Genomic DNA, 23,458 nt, shown 5'->3' with positions numbered 1-23,458 from the left:
GTTTAAATGTTTGTTATTTATTAAATGTGACAGATGAGATGTGCTTATGAGCTTCTGGTAAATGTTGCTCTTGACCATTGATGATCTTTTAGAGATTTTTCATTGGCTATGATTTTACAAGTGCGTACAATAAAGTTATTTTTGACATTACATAGACATTTTTACGCTATACTATACTATGACTTTGTGACATTTTTCAATATACCGTACTATATTTTTATGACATTTTCTATGACGTACTATCCTGTGACTTTTTAAAAACGATTCCGACATACTATACTATGACTTTTTTTTATGACATACTATACTATAACTTTTTTCATAAAATAATCAACATACTCTGCTATGACTTTTTTTATGAAATTTTTGACATACTATACTATAACTTTTTTTTCATAAACTTATCGACATACTATACTATAACTTTTTTTTCATAAACTTATCGACATACTATACTATAACTTTTTTCATAAAATAATCAACATACTATGCTATGACTTTTTTTCATAAACTTATCGACGTGCTATACTATGACTTATTTTTCATGACATTTTCGACATACTATACTATGACCTTTTTTTCATAAAATAATCGACATTATATACTATGACTTTTTTTTCATGACAGCTATAAAAGAAATGGGACAGTTTAAAAGTCATGAATAAGCGTATTTATTGACAGTGTTAACAGTACAGTATTAACAGTGGAGGACAGAAGTGTGAAAGTCAGTAATCAGTCATGTGAGCATGAAACAGCCGTGCCGGGAAGGCAAGAGGGGGCGAATACGTGGGAAGATGGTGGATCACGTATATCAGGAACAACAGCAGGCCCAGGTGTGGCTTGTAAAGATGACGACCCAAATCCTGCAAGAAAACAAAGACACAAATGTCATAAAATTTCATGGAAAAAAAAGTCATAGTATAGCATGTGAAATGTCATAAAATGTGCTAAAAGCATCAGTACTAAACAGTCACTGTATTGAAAATGATTAACAGTTCAAATATAAACATGACGTAAAGATCGGTGGTCCAGAGAAACCTCTAAAGATGAACTGATTGTTATCATGATTCATTAATGTTTTTGTTCATCTTTATTATCTCTGTGTGTCTGTGTGTGTATTCATGTGTTCACATGCCCGTGTATGCTCGTCTGGTTCTGTGTCGTGTTCTCTGTGTGTGTTTTCTTACAGGAGATGAACCCGTACTCCACAGTCATGTCCGATCAGAATGAATTAGACCGCAGGTACTGTGTGCTGAAACTACATGTACCCTTCAGTGATCTGGTTTACTCACCTGGTACTAACGCTGGCTGGGACACCAACACCAACACCAACACCAACACCGTCACCTGCAGACACCCAAACACATAGTTACCACACACAAACACACACTTGTATTTATAATTTATATATATATATATGCTGGATGATGATGACCGGCGTCTCTGTAAAAACAATAACTCAGATGTTAGATAGAGCTCTGACTGTAAAAGCTGAATGTAAAGCTCGTTTAATTTACTGTAATGCAGAAGAACAATGAACACTTTTTGAAAACAATGAAAGTCGGTGATGTGTGGTGTGAAAACCTGCAGTAAGACCGACGGTAGGAGCTTTGAAATGTGTAAAATATTTACTCTTTAATCACCTTTTATAGTGTTTTTAAAGATGCATCATTGCCACAGTGATGGTGTGATGTTACTATGAACATCATGACAGGATTTTGGTTGTTTCTTTTTAAAATAACAGTCACTCGTTCCCTTCCTGAATTAACTGTGAAGACACATTGATTGATTGATTGATTGATTGATTGATTGAGCACTTTGGTTAAATGTTGTATTTTTGCATTTCACTCTTTCCCCCTCGGTGTTCCTGCATGATCCTGTTTACCTGTTTACACCTGGCAGCACATTACACTGCTTCGCTCATAAAGCACATCAGACTCTAGAAGGTCAATTAATTGGTGTTTAAAAACTAATATATTAACTTGATTTGTTTTGTACTATTATCTGTTTGGAATACAGTGGAAAGATTTTAGTGATCACGTCTATCCAGGTTAAATTCATTACTATAAGCAGATGATTTTTAGAACCATTTATTGTTCTTTATTTCTCATGCAGATTACCACCTAATTGTCATTTGTATATTTACTATATGAATATAAAGAAATGAAACAGACTGAATTCTACTGACTGTTTGAAACGCTTTTCAAATTACTGTACTGTGTATAATTCAAACTATAATACAGTACATATTGTATATAAAATACAGCTTACTGTACTTAAAATTAGAATTAGTCCAGAGCCTAAAACAGAATTGTGCTGTTTAGAAATACACTAACGTCAGTAGAGCAACTACGCTACTAAGCCACAGCTTGGCGGCGGTTTTAGTGCATTTTTACATTTTTTACACACTTCAAATAAACTGTAGCCTAATATAAAAATATATAAAATATATAAAAGAAAATTCCTGAAAATAAACTGTAGCCTATCATTGCCTAATATAAAAATAATATATAAAATATTTTTTTTGGCAGAAAATAAATTCTATAAAAATATATAAAATATTAAAAACAAATCCCCAAAAATAAAATATATTAAAGAAAATTCCTGAAAATAAACCGTAGCCTATCATTGCCCGATATAAAATAATATATAATATATATAAATTTTTTCCTGAAAATAAACTGTAGCCTATCATTGCTTAATATAAAAATAATATATAAAATATAAAACAAATTTCCCCAAAAATAAACTGTGCCTATCATTGCCTAATATAAAAATAATATATATAATAAATACATTTTTTTCCATGTGTTGAAATGAGTGAAAAGACCCAAAATGAACACTGTCAGCAGACGACTTGATTACTATAAGTAAATTATTTAAACAGCGTTTCTATAGAAATTATTCTGTCCCAAGAATTTTTTTTATAAATATGAGCGATTGATCACTGTACTACTAATTAGTTCATTATCTGTTATACTGGTAACCCTGATCGATTATTCTACTGTATTTAATTATTCTATTTGTCCATAAAATACCAGAGAACTAGTTTTGTCTGACCAAGAATCTCAAAGGATTAATCTGTCATCAAGATAGCTGAATAATTTGTAGACTAATAGTTGCAGCTCCAGTATATTCAGAAGGTCGATGAAGGTGATTGGATGTATTCTAAACATAAAGGACGTATGAAGCGATATAAACCTGAAATCAGCTGTTTTTAAAATAATAACAAGATCTTTTGATTCTAGTTGTAACCTGCTCTCTCTCTCTCACTTCCTGTCACTCCTTCCACCTCCGTCCACAGTGAGAAACTCTGACAGCTTTAGTTCTCCCTCTGCTTGAGCAACAGCGCCCTCTACAGTCACACGCTGCAGCTTCACTGATGCTCACAGTGTCTTTATAAGCAGAATGTGTGTTAAAGCTTCAGTACTGTGTGTGTGTGTGTGTGTGTGATGGAGAGTAAAAGTGTAACCTGGCCGGTTCCACAGCATCACTCTGCACCTGAAGATCTCCTGCCCAGACTCACCTGCCCACTCCCAGACCTCCAGCCTCGCCCCCGGGGACGCTCCGTCATACCTGCAGCCGCCTCTGCTGCCGCCGCCGCCGACACGCCCGCCCGTGCCCCAGGTCAGCATCCAGGTGGACTCGGACTGCGAGGAGTCGGCCTTCTACTCCAGACAACCACAACCACACCTCCGCATTCATTCCTCTCAGGACCGGCTGCCTGCACCTGGAAAACACAGAGACTCTCATCACAAACTGCACGCTCACTTCGGCGACTCCTGCGCTGAGACCATCCTGTAGTAGACGCCCCGTTTACAGGTGTGATCGTCATCCTGTAGACGTTCCGTTTACAAGTGTGATCGTCATCCTGTAGACGCGCCGTTTACAGGTGTGATCATCATCCTGTAGACGCAACGTTTACAGGTGTGATCGTCATCCTGTAGACGTTCCGTTTACAAGTGTGATCGTCATCCTGTAGACGCGCCGTTTACAGGTGTGATCGTCATCCTGTAGACGCAACGTTTACAGGTGTGATCGTCATCCTGTAGACGCAACGTTTACAGGTGTGATGGTCATCCTGTAGACGCAACGTTCACAGGTGTGATCGTCATCCTGTAGACGTTCCGTTTACAAGTGTGATCGTCATCCTGTAGACGCGCTGTTTACAGGTGTGATCGTCATAGAGCAGTGTGATCGTCATCCTGTAGACGCGCCGTTTACAGGTGTGATCATCATCCTGTAGACGCAACGTTTACAGGTGTGATCGTCATCCTGTAGACGTTCCGTTTACAAGTGTGATCGTCATCCTGTAGACGCGCCGTTTACAGGTGTGATCGTCATCCTGTAGACGCACCGTTTACAGGTGTGATCGTCATCCTGTAGACGCACCGTTTACAGGTGTGATGGTCATCCTGTAGACGCAACGTTCACAGGTGTGATCGTCATCCTGTAGACGTTCCGTTTACAAGTGTGATCGTCATCCTGTAGACGCGCTGTTTACAGGTGTGATCGTCATAGAGCAGTGTGATCGTCATCCTGTAGACGCACCGTTTACAGGTGTGATGGTCATCCTGCAGACGCCCCATTTACAGGTGTGATCGTCATCCTGTAGACGCTCCGTTTACAGGTGTGATGGTCATCCTGCAGACGCCCCATTTACAGGTGTGATCGTCATCCTGTAGACGCCCCATTTACAGGTGTGATCGTCATCCTGCAGACGCCCCATTTACAGGTGTGATCGTCATCCTCTAGATGCCCCGTTTACAGGTGTGATGGTCATCCTGCAGACGCCCCATTTACAGGTGTGATCGTCATCCTGTAGATGCCCCGTTTACAGGTGTGATCGCCATCCTGTAGACGCACCGTTTATAGGTGTGATCGTCATCCTCTAGACGCCCCGTTTACAGGTGTGATCGCCATCCTGTAGACGCACCGTTTATAGGTGTGATCATCATCCTCTAGACGCCCCGTTTACAGGTGTGATGGTCATCCTGCAGACGTCCCATTTACAGGTGTGATCGTCATCCTCTAGACGCCCCGTTTACAGGTGCGATCGTCATCTTACAGCGCTAACACAACCCCCCAAACACACACAGAAGGAAGGTGCAAAGTGTTGCATACTGATTAGAACTCTGATATCTCCGTTTTATCTGTTTAAATTCACTTTTTAGAGGCTTAATAAGCAGACAGGAAGTGCTCCCCAACCTCAAACTCTCAGGTCAGATCTCTTCTCTCTCTCTCTCAGAGCACTGAGATGCTTCCTGTAGTGACAATAATAATAATAGCTGCAAAGAAACAACCAAAATGTGTTATTAATAATAATTATAATAATAATAATAAATGCATGAACCCACTCTGAACCTGTGTTAGGCATCAGTATTATTATTGATCATGATTTGTGCATCTTTTTTCTTGTGCATTTAAAGAATAATAGAGATTTACATGATGTTGCATTATGGATGTAAAACCCTGAAAATGTAATAAAATAAGATTTAAAATCTGTTAATGTTGGTTTGTTTTGTTCTGACTGGATTAACGCTCACACACACAGTGGAGGAATGTTACTGAGTACATTTAAACGGAGGAGGGAACCTGCCAAAATATATGAATAAATAAATAAATGACTCATGAAATGCAGAAAAAACATTTAAAATAAATTTAGCCATTAATTAACTGATAAAATGTGACATAAATTGATATTTCTGTTTTAATTTACTCCCATATTTATGTATCTTTGTATTAAATCCCTTCTACTTTGAAGTATAAAGTGGCATGAAAATAAAACACAAGTACCTCAAACTAATACTTAAGGACAATACATGAGTAAATGTCAAAAATAAAAAAAATAATTAATAAATATATGACAAGATAAATAGATAAATGTCATTAAATGTAGCAAAAGTAATATTAAAAATAAATGTAGACATTAATAATTGATAAAATGTGACATTGATATTTCTGTTTTAATTTGCTTCTTTATTTAGCTTCCTATTAATTCCCTTATTTATTTACTCTGCTGTTTAATTTTCCCTTTTAATTATTTGTATTCATTTTTAAATATTTTTTAATTTATGTATTTATCGTTGCATTATTTTTCTTTATTCATGCACTTTTTTTAATATTTATATTTAAATGTATTTATTTATTTCTGAACGATTTGCCCTTTGGATTTCACCCCTTATTTATTTCCCCAAACTTATTTATTTCAGTATTCTTTTCTTCATATTTTTTTTACACATTTCTTTATGCATTTCTGTCTTATTATGCAAATGATGCAAAAACAAAAGAAAATTTAAATTAATTTAAAAATTAATAAAAATAAATACATAAATAAAAAATAAAATAAATAAATAGATAACTAAAATAAAAAAAATAATAAATAGTAAAATAAAATAAAAAAATAAAAAATTAATAGATAAATAAATATATAAACAAAAAATTGAATAGGTAAATAAATAAATAATAAAATAAATACATAAATACATAATTAAACAAAATAAATAAATAAAATAAATAATAAAATGTATAGAGAAATAAATACATAAATACAATAAAAAAATAGATAAATAAATAATTAAATAAATAGATAAATAAATACATAATTAAATTAAATAAATAAATAGATAGATAAATAAAATAATAAAAAATAGATAAATAAATAAATAAAATAAATAGATAAATAAATAAAATGAATAGATAAATAAATAAATAGATGGATTAATAAATAAATAAAGAAAATAAAGAAAAATAATTTTAAAAGTAAAATAAAAAGTCAAAGTACACAAAAACTGTCTTTGTAACAGTTACAAGAGTAAATATAATTCTTTACTTCCACCTCTGGAAACAAGTGATCAGATAATCTGGTATAGTTCATTTCTGTAACAGAGATTTATTTAAATTCAATCACAATTTGTCAAGGTTTATGTTTGACAAAAAAGGAATTATAATAAAATCAATAGGTCTACAATTAACCAGGAATAATATTCCTTTGTACATTTTTATTCCTGTATTTATTTATTACTTGTATATTAGAGCCAATACAACTCAGCAATGTGAAATATCTGACTGTTCTTATGAGTCAAGCAAATACATATTTTCTATTTACAATATATTCTTTTTTACTCTTATTTTATTACTATTATACTACTATTAAGATAAAACTGTATTGATCCCCAGCAGTATGTAAAGTAATATAAATCAGCTCCACCTTTACCAGTTGCAACATTAAACTGATCAATACATCAAATAAATATTAGTACTTTCACTTTCAGTACATGAAGTATATTTTGATGCTAATTACTTATATTTTGAATGCATATACACTGGTATTGCTACTTTTAAGTAAATAAATCAGAGTACTTCTTCCACATGTTGCGTCATCAGTCCAGCTGGTTTCTGGTGACATCTAGTGGACAAACGTTTCATCTGCAGCTAAACCATCTAAAACCTTAAAGTACACAGAAACACTTGTGTCATTTTAAAATTTCTAATATAATAGTACTTTGAATAATACTTATGTAGACTTTATATATTGTTGGTAATTCCAAGTCGAGATAAAACCTTTAAAAATAAATCCGAAATAACCAAATATATTGAGAGAAGTTACTGATCCTCTATTTAATTATAAAATAATAACAATGACGAGTTGATCGTAAGAAGCCATTTTATTAGTTATGATCAATATTTAACAGCAGCATTCTTAATTTGGAGGTCATAATGATACCACACTGAACACCTCTACCAAGCTGATAACTTAAAACTTGTCAGTTGGACCTCTTCAACCGCACACATGGATCCCATTTCATCATTTTAACATCAAGTTTGTATATTTTATTTAATAATAAGTCATTTTCTCAAAAATTACCTCAAATCAAGTTCTGGAACTGAAGAAAACCCACATTAACTTCAACTGGCATTAGTCAAAATGCAAAGTGAAATTATTAAAAAGCCAATTAAAGCAAAAGTCAGGAATACTCAACCTTTATTGAAAGATTTAAAAATGAAAAAAAAAGAGGAATGACTGACAGCTGGAGCGAGATGAACACCGGAATAAATGGTGGGTTTACCGAGACATCTTTACTGTCCTCCTCTGAGACGGAGCACAAGGTGGAGGGTGGACTCCTTCTGGATGTTGTAGTCGGAGAGGGTGCGACCATCTTCCAGCTGCTTTCCAGCAAAGATCAGACGCTGCTGATCTGGAGGGATGCCTTCCTTATCCTGGATCTTGGCCTTGACGTTTTCAATGCTGTCACTGGGCTCCACCTCCAAGGTGATGGTCTTTCCAGTCAGGGTCTTCACGAAGATCTGCATGCCTCCTCTGAGACGGAGCACAAGATGGAGAGTGGACTCCTTCTGGATGTTGTAGTCGGAGAGGGTGCGACCATCTTCCAGCTGCTTTCCAGCAAAGATCAGACGCTGCTGGTCTGGAGGGATGCCCTCCTTATCCTGGATCTTGGCCTTGACGTTTTCAATGCTGTCACTGGGCTCCACCTCCAGGGTGATGGTCTTTCCAGTCAGGGTCTTCACGAAGATCTGCATGCCTCCTCTGAGACGGAGCACAAGATGGAGGGTGGACTCCTTCTGGATGTTGTAGTCGGAGAGGGTGCGACCATCTTCCAGCTGCTTTCCAGCAAAGATCAGACGCTGCTGATCTGGAGGGATGCCTTCCTTATCCTGGATCTTGGCCTTGACGTTTTCAATTGAGTCACTGGGCTCCACCTCCAGGGTGATGGTCTTTCCAGTCAGGGTCTTCACGAAGATCTGCATGCCTCCCCTCAGACGCAAGACCAGGTGGAGGGTGGATTCTTTCTGGATGTTGTAGTCGGAGAGGGTGCGGCCGTCTTCCAGCTGCTTTCCAGCAAAGATCAGACGCTGCTGGTCTGGAGGGATGCCCTCTTTGTCCTGGATTTTAGCCTTGACGTTTTCAATGCTGTCACTGGGCTCCACCTCCAGGGTGATGGTCTTTCCAGTCAGGGTCTTCACAAAGATCTGCATGCCTCCTCTGAGACGGAGCACAAGATGGAGGGTGGACTCCTTCTGGATGTTGTAGTCGGAGAGGGTGCGGCCATCTTCCAGCTGCTTTCCAGCAAAGATCAGACGCTGCTGGTCTGGAGGGATGCCTTCCTTATCCTGGATCTTGGCCTTGACATTTTCAATGGTGTCACTGGGCTCCACCTCCAGGGTGATGGTCTTTCCAGTCAGGGTCTTGACGAAGATCTGCATGCCCCCCCTCAGACGGAGCACAAGATGGAGGGTGGACTCCTTCTGGATGTTATAGTCGGAGAGGGTGCGGCCATCTTCCAGCTGCTTTCCAGCAAAGATCAGACGCTGCTGGTCTGGAGGGATGCCCTCCTTATCCTGGATCTTGGCCTTGACGTTTTCAATTGAGTCACTGGGCTCCACCTCCAGGGTGATGGTCTTTCCAGTCAAGGTCTTCACAAAGATCTGCATGCCTCCTCTGAGACGGAGCACAAGATGGAGGGTGGACTCCTTCTGGATGTTGTAGTCGGAGAGGGTGCGGCCGTCTTCCAGCTGCTTTCCAGCAAAGATCAGACGCTGCTGGTCTGGAGGGATGCCCTCCTTATCCTGGATCTTGGCCTTGACATTTTCAATGGAGTCACTGGGCTCCACCTCCAGGGTGATGGTCTTTCCAGTCAGGGTCTTCACAAAGATCTGCATGCCTCCTCTGAGACGGAGCACAAGATGGAGGGTGGACTCCTTCTGGATGTTGTAGTCGGAGAGGGTGCGACCATCTTCCAGCTGCTTTCCAGCAAAGATCAGACGCTGCTGGTCTGGAGGGATGCCTTCCTTATCCTGGATCTTGGCCTTGACATTTTCAATGGTGTCACTGGGCTCCACCTCCAGGGTGATGGTCTTTCCAGTCAGGGTCTTGACGAAGATCTGCATGCCCCCCCTCAGACGGAGCACAAGATGGAGGGTGGACTCCTTCTGGATGTTATAGTCGGAGAGGGTGCGGCCATCTTCCAGCTGCTTTCCAGCAAAGATCAGACGCTGCTGGTCTGGAGGGATGCCCTCCTTATCCTGGATCTTGGCCTTGACGTTTTCAATTGAGTCACTGGGCTCCACCTCCAGGGTGATGGTCTTTCCAGTCAAGGTCTTCACAAAGATCTGCATGCCTCCTCTGAGACGGAGCACAAGATGGAGGGTGGACTCCTTCTGGATGTTGTAGTCGGAGAGGGTGCGGCCGTCTTCCAGCTGCTTTCCAGCAAAGATCAGACGCTGCTGGTCTGGAGGGATGCCTTCCTTATCCTGGATCTTGGCCTTGACATTTTCAATGGAGTCACTGGGCTCCACCTCCAGGGTGATGGTCTTTCCAGTCAGGGTCTTCACAAAGATCTGCATGCCTCCTCTGAGACGGAGCACAAGATGGAGGGTGGACTCCTTCTGGATGTTGTAGTCGGAGAGGGTGCGACCATCTTCCAGCTGCTTTCCAGCAAAGATCAGACGCTGCTGGTCTGGAGGGATGCCCTCCTTATCCTGGATCTTGGCTTTGACATTTTCAATGGTGTCACTGGGCTCCACCTCCAAGGTGATGGTCTTCCCGGTCAGGGTCTTCACAAAGATCTGCATTTTGACACTGTTGAGAAAATAAAATGTATTCAATAGGACTGTCAGAGTTTACGGGATAACAAATTTGTTGTAACGCCACGATTAAACTAGATAATATTTGGGAAGTAGTGGTGTAACGTTTAAAAGAACAGTACAATAGTAGTAATTTTCTCCGAGATGTGGTGAGAGGATACTTAAGAAAAGTACCTCGTATTTGTGCTTGGTTACAGTTTACCACTGTTTAGCTAGCTAACAGTTAGCCTACGTAGCAGTTAGCTCACGTTACAACTTCCACTTTCTACTAAGATGAACCTTTATTAACCCCGGATGGAAATTCAGGTGTCAAAGCAGCAACATCAGCAAACAGAGTGAAACACAGGAGAGGTAAAGGTATACAAAAATGATAAAAACAATAAATGGAGATATAAAAGATACAGAGTGAATGGGTGAACGTAGTGTGTGTAGTCCGTCAATAAATACATGTAGTATGTACAATAAATAAATGTAGTATGTACAATAAATAAATGTAGCATGTACATATGTGCAGTCTATAAAGTGGTATTTAGGATGTTTAGTGTAAAGTAAGTGGTATTTAGGATGTATGTGGTATATAGGATGTATAGTGTACAGTAAGAGGTATATAGGATGTTTAGTGTAAAGTAAGTGGTATATAGGATGTATAGCATAAAGTAAGTGGTATATAGGATGTTTAGTGTAAAGTAAGTGGTATATAGGATGTATAGTGTAAAGTAAGTGTATACAGGATGTATAGTGTAAAGTAAGTGGTATATAGGATGTTTAGTGTAAAGTAAGTGTATACAGGATGTTTAGTGTAAAGTAAGTGGTATATAGGATGTTTAGTGTAAAGTAAGTGTATACAGGATGTTTAGTGTAAAGTAAGTGGTATATAGGATGTTTAGTGTAAAGTAAGTGTATACAGGATGTTTAGTGTAAAGTAAGTGTATACAGGATGTTTAGTGTAAAGTAAGTGGTATATAGGATGTTTAGTGTAAAGTAAGTGGTATATAGGATGTTTAGTGTAAAGTAAGTGTATACAGGATGTTTAGTGTAAAGTAAGTGTATACAGGATGTTTAGTGTAAAGTAAGTGGTATATAGGATGTTTAGTGTAAAGTAAGTGGTATATAGGATGTATAGTGTAAAGTAAGTGTATACAGGATGTTTAGTGTAAAGTAAGTGGTATATAGGATGTATAGTGTAAAGTAAGTGTATACAGGATGTTTAGTGTAAAGTAAGTGTATATAGGATGTTTAGTGTAAAGTAAGTGTATACAGGATGTTTAGTGTAAAGTAAGTGGTATATAGGATGTATAGTGTAAAGTAAGTGGTATATAGGATGTATAGTGTAAAGTAAGTGTATATAGGATGTTTAGTGTAAAGTAAGTGTATACAGGATGTTTAGTGTAAAGTAAGTGTATACAGGATGTTTAGTGTAAAGTAAGTGGTATATAGGATGTTTAGTGTAAAGTAAGTGTATACAGGATGTTTAGTGTAAAGTAAGTGGTATATAGGATGGATGTATGTCTATCTATCTATCTATCCATCTATGGGGGTCAACCTTACTAGAAGCTTTGTAAAAAAGAAAATATACAATAACGTTACAGTCAGTTTTAAACTTACTAGAAAAATCCGGTAAATGCGGAAGCAGAATGAGTCAGTGGATCAGCTGACCAGCCGCTTCCGGTTTGAGTCAGCTAACTGCTAATGAAGCTAACGAGCTAACGTTGCTAACGTTGCTAAGGTAACACCGGATGCAGCAATAAAAGGTCGTTATTTGTCGTTATTGTGACCACAGAGTAATCCACAACTATTTAATCTCTTTTAAAAGGTTAAAGATTCGTCCGTTAATGATTAAACAGACTGAATAAAAAGATTAATTTTGTGGTTTTGCGACGTTTTCTGCTGCTAGGCCGCAGATAGCTTAGCATAGGTTAGCTACTAAAACAGCTGACGTAACGCTAGCTGGTGATTTAAACGTTACAAACAGCTAAAATACGGTCAACTAAACACACGTAGCGATATATATGATAAATATAAGCTTAAATACAAATGATTACTCTTTAAAAGCTTTAAAAACACGTTAAATACTCACAAACAGACGGTTCACCGCGGTGGCTGCTTCTGTCTCTTCTGTCTCCTGTCAGCTGAATGCGGAACAAAGACTAGCGCAGCGGCTTTTATAGAGAACGCGTCTGGTATCCCTCCGCTGACCCGCCCGGTGGAACTATAACATATCAGTTATCAACAAACACGCGTTAAAATGTTTTGAGAATTAAATTAAACATTTATATTCTCGATATTTACACATTATCAGTTTTATGAGGAAGATAATTAGTGATTATAAACCAGAGAAAGGGTGAATGGCAAAACTAGGGGAACTCTCGCGAGATTGTTAAGGTTAGGCATTGATCTCGAATAGCTAAGGGCATCGAGACTCGCGAGAGTTTTTCGCCGGATGGCTTCACATGTATGTCAAGTATTCATCCGCGCAGGCTGTGAAAGGATGATTCACCCTTACTCTGGTTTTATAACACTAATTATCTCCTTCATAAAGCTGATAATGTCTAAATATAAATGCAAAAATAAATAAATAAATGAATGCAAAAATAAATAAATTAATGCAAGAATAAATACATACATTTAAAAATAAATACAAAATAAATAAAAACAAATAAATAAATACATTTGTCAGAGTAAGGGTGAATGACATTTAATTATTTATTAATTATTTTTTTATGTTTGGCAGGTTCCGTACTCCATTTTTCGGATGATCCCCACCTTAATTTAATGCATCATTAATTATAATCCAGTAATGTATGTATTTATTTTTGCATTTATTCATTTTTGCATTTAAATTTAATGTAAAAGTAAAAGTACTTATTATGCAGAAGGGCCCATTTCAGAATAATATTTATTATATTACTAGATTATAATTATTGATGCATTAAATTAAGGTTGGGATCATCTGAAATTTGGAGGACAGAACCTAGCAAACAAAAAAAAGATTATAATGAATAAATAAATGAAAATAATATTAAAAATAAATGTAGTCATTAATTAATTGATAAAATGTGCCATAAAGTGATTCTGTTGTAATTTGCTTATTTATTATTATTATTATTATTATTATTATTATTATTATTATTATTATTTACCTTTGTATTAATTCCCTTATTTATTTACTCTTCTGTTTAATTTATTTATTTATGTATTTATCTTTATGAATTATTCAATTTATTCATTTATTTTTGCATACATTTGTATTGATGTATTTATTTTTGTATTTATTTATTTATTTTTGCATTTATTTTTTATTTATTTTATATTTATTTTTAAATGTATGTATTTATTTAAGTGTTTGAGCATTTATTTATTTATCTATTTATGCATGTATTTATGCATTTATTTATTTTTAATTTTTAAATGTATGTATATATTTACTTGTTTAAGCATTTATTAATTAGTTTTTATTTATTTTGTATATTTTAGTATTTATTTTGTATTTATTTTTAAATGTATGTATTTATTTTTGCAATCATTTTTTATTTATTTTATATTCATTTTTAAATGTATGTATTTATTTATGTTTAAGCATTTATTTATTTATGCATGATTTCTAAAACCCAGCCTCACTGAACATGTAAAGTATTGTCACCCTGTATTAGAAAAGCTATTATATATTATTATTATATCATTTAATTTGACATAAACTGGTGAGCTATTGGACCTGATGGTTGGCTCATAATTACCTCTACAGAGAGCTGAGGAGATGTGATGACCTCCGTGTCTATCATCATTTGTTTCTCTTGAAAACAAAAGTTACTGTGAGTTTTAATTAGTATTTTTATAACCACAGGAGGAAAGAACATATTGATTTTGGCGACCCTGTGACCTTTTCCCCTGCACCATCATCATGTTTCTTTATTGTCAAACAAGCAGGATCTTCGGAATCATTATTCATAAATTGACTGAACATTTTCCCAACAGGAGGAAACGTATTGATTTTAGTTACCCCGTGACCTTTTGCCCTTGTGCCACCCTTCATCACTATCCTGTCATTAACTAATAAAACGTTGTGTGTAAAGCTAATGACTAACTGGGGAGATTATTGGACTTTAGTAGAGGACTCTATTGAGCTTTTCTTCTCTGTAATTGTCTTTTGATTTCAGATAATCACTAACACCACATTTTGTCTGAAGTGCAAACTCTCGCTTTTTAAAATTAGCTGCTTGAAGAAAACAAATTATATTTTCTAAAGGTCAGCTTCAATTTGAGGCTTTTTGGTATGGAGGACAGAGCCCGCCAAAATAAATGAATAAATAAATAAATGACTCGATGAATGAATAAATGTCATTAAATGTAGCAAAATAATATAAAAAATAAATGTAGTCATTAATTAATTGATCAAATGTGACATAAATGTATATTTCTGTTTTAATTTGCTTCTTTATTTATTCATCTTTGTGGTAATTCTCTTATTTATTCACTCTTTTGTTTAATTTCCCTTTATTTATTTTTTTTATTTTTAAATGTATCTATTTATTCGATAGAATAATAATATAGAATCGAAAAGATACTGTATTTGCATTTATTTCTTTAATATTAATACTATTATTTTATAAAAAATAAATGCAAAACAAAAACATTTAAAAATGAATAAAACTACGTATATACATAAATAAATAAAAGGGAAAATTAAAGAGAAGTGTAAATAATATAATTAATACAAAGATAAATAAATAAAGAAGCAAATTTAAATAAATTAAATAAATATTAATTAAATAAATATCTTATAATACAAGTTATAAGGAGTGCCTTTTTCAACGATTTTTAAGCGGATTTCTTAAGCGGAAAGTTATTATAAACTTTAAACCACTGTGGAAATAGTGGAATGAAATTCATTACATATATTCCCCCTGCGTCTCTCTATTATACATTAATATCTTAAATAATATATATATGTAATTGCTGCATCTACTGCCTGGGTGGTGTGAGTCTGACCCATGCTGTTAGCTGCTTGTAACATTAACGATCTCATTGTGTTGCTGCACTCATTACGAGTCTCTCTGGATAAAAGCAGCAACTAAACGCAGACATAAACGTAATGTATTTCTGTCTCTGTGAATGCCTTTGCTTCATTAAACTTGTGTGGGTAGCACTCAGTTCCCTCAGAGTGCCTAATATCATCAAGCATCTGCTTTAAAAGCCTCTCAACAGTTGAATCAACCGCAGCAGGAAAGCCTCTGGAAATTGCTATCGTGGCAGGAAGCATTATCTTCTTATTAGCATTCAGGATGGCAACAGAAGGAATCATTAGGACGTTAAAACAGATCGGCGGAAGGGAAACGCCGCTGGGCAGGATTTGCCTCCCACCCATCGAGACAACAGCACTCAGGCCAGAAAAGAAAAGTTGCTTGTCAAACTGGATGGTGTGGTGAAACTAAGGCGTTCATACTTCCAAGAGGCTTTTCATGACTATTAAGTAGATCCAAATCTCAGAGGTCGAGACTCTCACTAGACGAGTCTAAGAGGTTTGAAGATGATTAATTAACAAGACAGGAAATCAGAAAATGACTGCATAAAATACTTCTACAAATTATTCATCAAAACAAGGAGGACAAAATCTCATTGGTTGAACTCGACAGAACTTATAGACACTGCTAAGAGGGTCATACTTAGACACGGGAAAGTATGGAGGACGAAACCTGCCAAATAAAAAATAAATAAATTACTCGATAAATAAATATATATGTCATTAAATGAAGCTAAAATAATATTAAATAAGTAATATAAATATATTATATAATATAAATAAGAAAATCGTGAATAAAAACATTACATAAATAAATAAACATTTAAGAATAAATACAAAATAAATGAAAAATAAGTGCAAAAAATAAATAAATAATAAATAAAAACATAAATAAAAAATAAATGAAAAAATAAATCAAATGAAAAAATAATAAAAAAATAAATTAAAGGGAAAATTAAACAGAAGAGTAACTGAATAAGGGAATTAATACAAAGATAAATAAATAAAGAAGCCAATTAAAAACAAATATCCATTTATGTCACATCTTATCAATTAATTAATGACATTTATTTCTAATATTATTTTTGCTACATTTAATGTAATTTATTTATTTATTAAATCATTTATTTATTTATTCATTTATTTTTTATTTTGGCAGGTTCTGTCCTCCATAATTGTTCGCCCACAGGTGCTGATTCGTTTGATTACTTTTCTGCAATGAATTCTAATAAAATGCATTTTTAACACCACGTGAACATAAATGCTAAATTCATATAATCCATCTTAAATCTTGCATGCAAATGAAAGCTTAACTAAATGTGCAAAACGTCCATATCTGAAGATAATAAGAGACTTTGACAGGGAGATTGATAGAAGCAGGACAAAAACACAGTTTAGGTTTGGGACTGAAAAGATCAATAAACCATTTCAAGTATAAAAGGAGTATTTCTATGACCTTGGAAAGTGATTTAAGAGGATTCTATAGATATAAGATAATGTATAATTTTCCACATTTGGCCCCTAAAAAGAAAGACGACGACAAAGATTCAACAGAACGCCGAAATGTTTAGAAAGTCTTTTATATTTTTTATTAAAAATTGTACCATTTATTTAGGGAAACTGTTAACATTTGTCTTCTCATAATGAAAATGTACATTTATCAATCTGCATAAAACATCACATATACAGTACATCAAAATAAATACATCATCTGGTGGGTTGATTGAGCTCAGTCAGTTAACTACAGCTACGCTATTCACATCGCAACCTCCACGTCGGAAATGCTTTTGTTGATTCATTTGACTTTTTGGTCCCGAGCCGGTCCAGACCCGGGGACTCTGAGGCCGGTCTACGACGGGCATCCATCTAACTACATGTGAGAAATAAGACATCAGTACCGCAACGGCACTGAAAGTCATTTAAAAACCACTTAACTACAGCTAAAGCCAGAGCTGGACCGACTGGAGTCAAAAAGCCTGGAAGGTGACGGCAGGCAGGAGGGAGTTCAGGGACGGGACACTGATGACGGGACACCGCTGTCGTCCCGACAACGAGGAGAGGACACTGACCTTTATTTACTTCCTGTTATTATCAGTTTGTGACGAGAGATGCTGACTCATGAGTGTGGATGTAAAGTTGTAATCCTTAAGATATCAGTCCTGGTTGATTTGGTGACCACTGAGCCGATGCTGAAGTACCTTAAACCTGCATTCTGTCTATCAGCCAGCAGGGGGCGACTCCTCTGGTTGTATAGAAGTCTATGAGATAATGAGCTTCTACTTCTCACTTGATTTATTACCTCAGTAAACATTGTAAACATGAGTTTATGGTCTCAATCGCTAGTTTCAAGTCTTCTTCAATACAGCATGATGTTCATTTAGTAAATGATGGTCCCATTTAGAGTCAGATAGACCATAAAGCAGGGGATGCTTTAGGGCGGGGCTACCTTGTGATTGACAGGTCGCTACCACGGCGTTGTCTGCTCTGGGAGTTGTCCGTATTTTCGTCTTAGAACTTTAACCCTTCACAGTGTGTTTTCACTTCATCAAAATTAATTATAACGTTTTGGTCGCCTAAAAATGTCTTCCGGTTTCGGTTGTATTTAGCTCCACCCTCTCTGTCACTTATGGTTGCAAAAAAACAAGAAGGCGACGGCCCGAAAAACAAGATGATGAAAGCAAAAAAACAAGATTGTGACGGCCAAACAAACAAGATTTCAACGGCCAAAAACCAAGATGATGACGGTTAAAAACCAAGATGATGACGGCCAAAAACCAAGATGATGACGGCTAAAAACCAAGATGATGACGGCCAAAAACCAAGACGATGACGGCTAAAAACCAAGACGATGACGGCCAAAAACCAAGATTGCAACGGCCAAAAACCAAGATTGTGACGGCCAAAGAACAAGATTTCAACGGCTAAAGAACGAGATGGCAAAGGCCAAAAAACAAGATTGCAACGGCCAAAGAACGAGATGGCAACGGCCAAAAAACAAGATTGCAACGGCCAAAAACCAAGATTGTGACGGCCAAAAAACAAGATTGTGACGGCCAAAGAACAAGATTTCAACGGCCAAAGAACGAGATGGCAATGGCCAAAAAACAAGATTGCAACGGCCAAAAACCAAGATTGTGACGGCCAAAAAACAAGATTGCAACGGCCAAAGAACAAGACGGCGTTGGCCAAAAACAAGATTGCAACTGCCAAAAACCAAGATGGTGACAGCTAAAAAACAAACCACAAAAACCTAACTAAGTAGTTTCCTGTGAATGTGCGTAACGTGTTTCTGGACATTCGAAGGAAAACGGCCAAAAAATGAAGAATAACTTTTCATACTAACGAAATCATACGAACCGCTGTATGAGGATATGTTGATGAAAACTACTATATATATATACAGACAGATAATTACTGGGTATAAATACTTTGAGTGGCTTCTGCAGAACAACATGTGACCATAAATAGTATGAAAAGTGTTTGATTCATGAAAACGTTAAGGATTATAACTTCAACTCTCTCTCTTTCCAGGATTCTTTCACTACGTTTCTTACATTTGACAAAAATACTCCGAAGTGCTTCATTGGTCTCGTTCCTCGCGCTGTGTCCTGTCCCCGAATCCTTCCCCTTCTCCCCTCCTTAACTTCTATCTCCTCCTTTCTCACCATGTTCCATGATCTTTGGGTGTTTTTCCCTCCGTCCTCCATCTCCCATCGTCTCCCATCGTCTCCCGACGACACCGATCCACACAGCTTCAACACCGACTGTCTTATCTCCCTCTCCCGCTTCCCGCTTCCTCTCGTCATCAGAAGCCGTCGCGCCGAAAGGAGGAGAGAACAGGATCGATGGCTGCGTCTCGTGGCAGAAGGGGCTGGACATCATCTATTTGTATTTACATCGCCTCCTCCTGGGCGGAGAAGGAGGGAGGAGGGGATGAAGAGTTAGGACGGGGCGGGGCGGTCTCGGTTCAGAAACGTCTTCTCATATCGATACTTCATATTCACGAGTGTCCTGTTGACGAGAGAAGACGGAGGACAGTGTTAGCAGTGTGTGTGTGTGTCCAGCTCTCTTTAACCCTTTCAGTCCCAGCAGAACGACGGCGTCCCGCTCACTGTTTAAACAAACCGATTGGTCTATCTCACTGTCAATCAACGTATCAATAACCCTGAGGCCGGTTGCACAGAGCACCTTAAGTTTTCAACTTAAGTATGACACTTAAGGCTTACCTTCTCCTTAGCCGAGGCTACATTCACACTAATACGTTTTAGTTTTAAAACAGCGTTTTAAAACACATGAAAACACATATCACATGACCATTCATGTACATTGGGTATGCGCGTGCTGGTGTAAACAGGAAGCAGCGCTGGACACGGGAATTGATGCGAAGCACTTTAATAATACCTTCCCTCCTGCTCTTGTAGGCAGTAGCAGCAACCCACCAGTAGCAGCATTATAAAATACAGAATTTAACTGCTCAGCAGCTGCTAGCATCGACAACAAGGTCAGCGACGCTTGTAACTCGTCATCCATGTTGAAATGAACCGCTGGTGGTCGAGGCTGATGGAAAAGGTTCACGTGATGGGGCGTGACGAAACAGGGAAGGACTCGCCATGACCCGATCAAGAGGTGGACGTGTTCGTCCAGACTTAAACACAACCCCGGAGTTTTTAAACTATTAGTGCGGATGTAGCCTAAGTTTTCAACTTAAGTATGTCACTTAAGGCTTACTTTCTCCTTAGCTGAGGGACTTACTTATGCGTGTTGTTGGCTGTTGAGTCCCTTAAAAGGTTTCCATAGTAAAGAGCAAACTTTAAGGCATTTACTGCACTGAAAGAGATTTTATAGCGGTACACTTCTACAGTTTCCATGGAGACGTTTGTTGGTAACATAGATATACACTCAACGGCCACTTTATTAGGCACAGCTGTTCAATTGCTTGTTAACACAAATAGCTAATCAGCCAATCACATGGCAGCAACTCAATGCATTACGTCATCTAGACGTGGTGAAGACGACTTGCTGAAGTTCAAACCGAGCATCAGAATGGGGAAGAAAGGGGATTTAAGTGACTTTGAACGTGGCATGGTTGTTGGTGCCAGACGGGCTGGTCTGAGTATTAAACTGCTGATCTACTGGGATTTTCACGCACAACCGTCTCTAGGGTTTACAGAGAATGGTCCGAACAAGAGAACATATCCAGTGAGCGGGGGTTGTGTGGACGGAAATGCCTTGTTGATGTCAGAGGTCAGAGGAGAATGGGCAGAGTGGTTGGAGATGATAGAAAGGCAACAGTAACTCAAATAACCACTCGTTACAACCAAGGTATGCAGAATACATACGTCTGGATAAAAAGCACAATAACGTTTATCAACTGATTTCAATGAGTCGTTTTTATATGCAAGGATTTAGGATCTACGAGGAGTCTCCAGTTACTAAACATCTCGATACTAGGCTATAATCGCTGCTAGAGTCACTCAGAAGAGTGTATTCAGTTGTCAGTCTGGTTGAACCGTTGGACGGCGTTACATCTACTAGTAAAGAGGACTTCCAGACATATAGAGTACCTCTCACACAACTGACTGGACACATCAAGCTCTGTGGCAGCAGATTACACACTTTTCAACGGTAGTGGAATCCTAAATCTTGAACGCAACTATTCACATAACTTCACTTTCATATAGTCCTGGTTATTCTGAAAAAGATAATGTGCAATACATCCAGATTTGAAGGTAACGAGAGGGAGGCTGATGAAACGAGAGGGAAGCTGATGAATGTGGAGCTGAAAGGGTTACTGTGATCAGGAAGATGAATGAGTGCTGTGAGGCTTTATGGACAGTTAGGTGCTTAATGTCGTGTTTCAGTTGTTAAATGTGCTGAACGCTCACCCCTCCGGTCTCATAGAGCGGGTTGTCAAACTCCGTCTCCACGGTGATCTGTCGGTACGGGTGGGGGTAGATCAGAGGAAGCCTCAAGTTGGAGTGATATCGGCACCTAAAAACAACATTTAGACGATTCAGAGATCTAGTTTGCAGAAGTTGTTCCAGAGTGAGGTTTTGAATTCATTTTTTACTTTATCCTCTGACTCTTCCTCTAGCGCCATCATCATGTCAACATGTTAATGTATCCAATACTTTGGTTTACGACCAAATACCTGCAGAACCAACGACATCCCCATCAGAAGTGTAAACAGTGATTATGTTTCTAGACCAGGAGCAGAGACTTTGGGTAATTATCTTTCATGGTGTGTGGACCTTATACCAACGTTTTCAGCTGTAATTATTAACGTTAGACACAAAAACATTAGGAAATAGGGTCCAGGTTGAAAAACACCAAAGTTACCCGTTAAGGTCTTAAATCTAATATGGACCAAAATGTTTTTTTGTACCGTGTGACGTAGACATACGCCCCTCCGAGCAGCACCGATAGCAGGAGAACAAGGATGAAGATGGCGAGCGCTATGTTCCCTCCGTCCAGTGTGGAGCCCGCCGTCGCCTCTGCAACTGAGACATGACACAAGAATACAACGAGGTTCACTGAAGGCATCAAGAGAAGTAATAAAACCTCTAAACATCCGGTCGAGGACGGCTAAGCAGACGTAGACGTGGAAGCTACGGGCAAATACAAACAGATGGATGAACAAACACACACAAACACACACAATGGGAATGAACTGTGCAGGCAGATGTTTGCAGAGCAGACAGAGACGTGAAGAGCTTTTTATTCTTTGGTCTTTTCAGCCCACAGCTATGGAAGACAGAGCCTGCCAAAATAAAAAATAAATAAATAAATGACTCGATAAATAAATAAATTTGTCATTAAATATAGCAAAAATATTTAAAATAAATGTAGCCATTAATTAATTGATAAAATGTGACATAAATGGATATTTGTTTTAATTTGCTTCTATATTTATTTATCGTTGTATTAATTCCCTTATTCGTTTACTCTTCTGTTTAATATTCCCTTTTATCTATTTATTTGTATTTATTTTTTAGATTTATTTATTTTTTGTATTTAATTTGTATTTATTTTGTAAATGTAATATTTATGCATTTATTTATTTCTGCACGATTTTTCATTTGCATTTCACCCCTTATTTATGACAGCCCCCTCATTTTCATAATGAAGCAGAAATGCATAAAGAAAAGTAAAAATAAATGTATAAAGAATATAATACATAAATAAATACATTTGGGGAAATAAATAAGGAGTGAAATGCAAAGGGAAAATAGTGAAAAAATAATTAAATTAATAAATAAATATAAAATAAATGCAAAAATAATTACATTTTAAAATTAATAAAAAATAAATACATACATAAATAAAATGGGAAATTAAACAGAACAGTAAATAAATAAGAGAATTAATACAAAAATAAATAAAGAAGCAAATTAAAACAGAAATATCAATTTATGTTTATCAATTAATAAATGCTACATTTATTTGTAATATTATTTTTGCTACATTTAATGGCATTTATTTATTTATTTTTTATTTTGGCATGTTCTGTCCTCCATACACAGCGTCAGAGCACACCAACACACACACACACACATAAGACTCACCTTCCAAAGCATGGTTGCCAAAGCAGTCATGGTTGGCTGCAAGACATCATTCTGTCAGTCAGTGCATATGAAAATACACATCACACTTCCTGTGGAGTTTCTATCCGTAACAAGGCCGCTTTGAAATGACCGTTCGCTAATCCCCCACGCTGCTGGACTGTCACTACGCCGGCATTTACACGTTTACAGATGACGTCACGCATTACGAATGGCTGTACGTCGGAAAGTGCACCGTTGCCACCGTGTGTTCACGCCGCAGACTTCCACTCAA

The 23,458-nt window shown here is 37.0% G+C and overlaps 3 protein-coding genes and 1 long non-coding RNA gene across 8 annotated transcripts in view; 2 read left to right on the top strand and 2 right to left on the bottom strand.

The window, feature by feature from the left end:
• Nucleotides 1–4,430, top strand: part of slc4a5b (solute carrier family 4 member 5b) — a 70,215-nt gene extending 65,785 nt beyond the window's left edge. Inside the window, 2 exon segments of the mRNA XM_037753698.1 lie at nt 3,489–4,172; nt 4,227–4,430. Of these exon segments, the coding sequence (XP_037609626.1) occupies nt 3,489–3,505 (17 nt within the window). The 3' untranslated portion in view covers nt 3,506–4,172; nt 4,227–4,430.
• A 92-nt stretch (nt 4,431–4,522) lies between these two features.
• Nucleotides 4,523–5,509, top strand: LOC119478775. The gene is made up of 3 exons (XR_005204491.1): nt 4,523–4,560; nt 4,596–4,700; nt 5,016–5,509. It is a non-coding gene; the product is annotated as an uncharacterized LOC119478775 (long non-coding RNA).
• Nucleotides 5,510–7,648: 2,139 nt separating this feature from the next.
• ubc (ubiquitin C) lies at nt 7,649–12,824 on the bottom strand. 2 transcript variants are annotated; one of them, XM_037753711.1, is made up of 3 exons: nt 12,683–12,824; nt 8,316–10,600; nt 7,649–8,087 (listed from the first exon to the last, which is right to left on the bottom strand). In XM_037753711.1, the coding sequence occupies exons 2-3, from the start codon at nt 10,591–10,593 to the stop codon at nt 8,080–8,082; spliced, it is 2,286 nt and encodes a 761-aa protein (XP_037609639.1). In that variant the 5' UTR covers nt 10,594–10,600; nt 12,683–12,824; the 3' UTR covers nt 7,649–8,079. The 2 variants fall into 2 exon arrangements, with proteins under 2 accessions (XP_037609639.1, XP_037609638.1); XM_037753710.1 differs by having other exon boundaries at nt 7,649–10,600.
• A 5,750-nt stretch (nt 12,825–18,574) lies between these two features.
• LOC119478752 (seizure 6-like protein) overlaps nt 18,575–23,458 on the bottom strand; it is a 61,396-nt gene continuing 56,512 nt past the window's right edge. For 2 of the 4 annotated variants that reach the window (XM_037753704.1, XM_037753705.1), the window contains exons 14-18: nt 23,188–23,223; nt 22,281–22,382; nt 22,008–22,122; nt 21,508–21,613; nt 18,575–19,633 (exon numbers count right to left, since the gene is read on the bottom strand). In XM_037753704.1, coding sequence (XP_037609632.1) covers nt 19,604–19,633; nt 21,508–21,613; nt 22,008–22,122; nt 22,281–22,382; nt 23,188–23,223 — 389 coding nt within the window. In that variant the 3' untranslated portion in view covers nt 18,575–19,603. The remainder of the gene's footprint in view (nt 19,634–21,507; nt 21,614–22,007; nt 22,123–22,280; nt 22,383–23,187; nt 23,224–23,458) is intronic. The other 2 variants (XM_037753706.1, XM_037753707.1) reach the window with 2 other exon arrangements.

This window comes from Sebastes umbrosus, chromosome 19, assembly GCF_015220745.1.
Source record: "Sebastes umbrosus isolate fSebUmb1 chromosome 19, fSebUmb1.pri, whole genome shotgun sequence".
NCBI lineage: Eukaryota > Metazoa > Chordata > Actinopteri > Perciformes > Sebastidae > Sebastes > Sebastes umbrosus.
The sequence above is the reverse complement of the archived record's forward strand: the minus strand, read 5'-3'. Positions and strand labels throughout refer to the sequence as shown.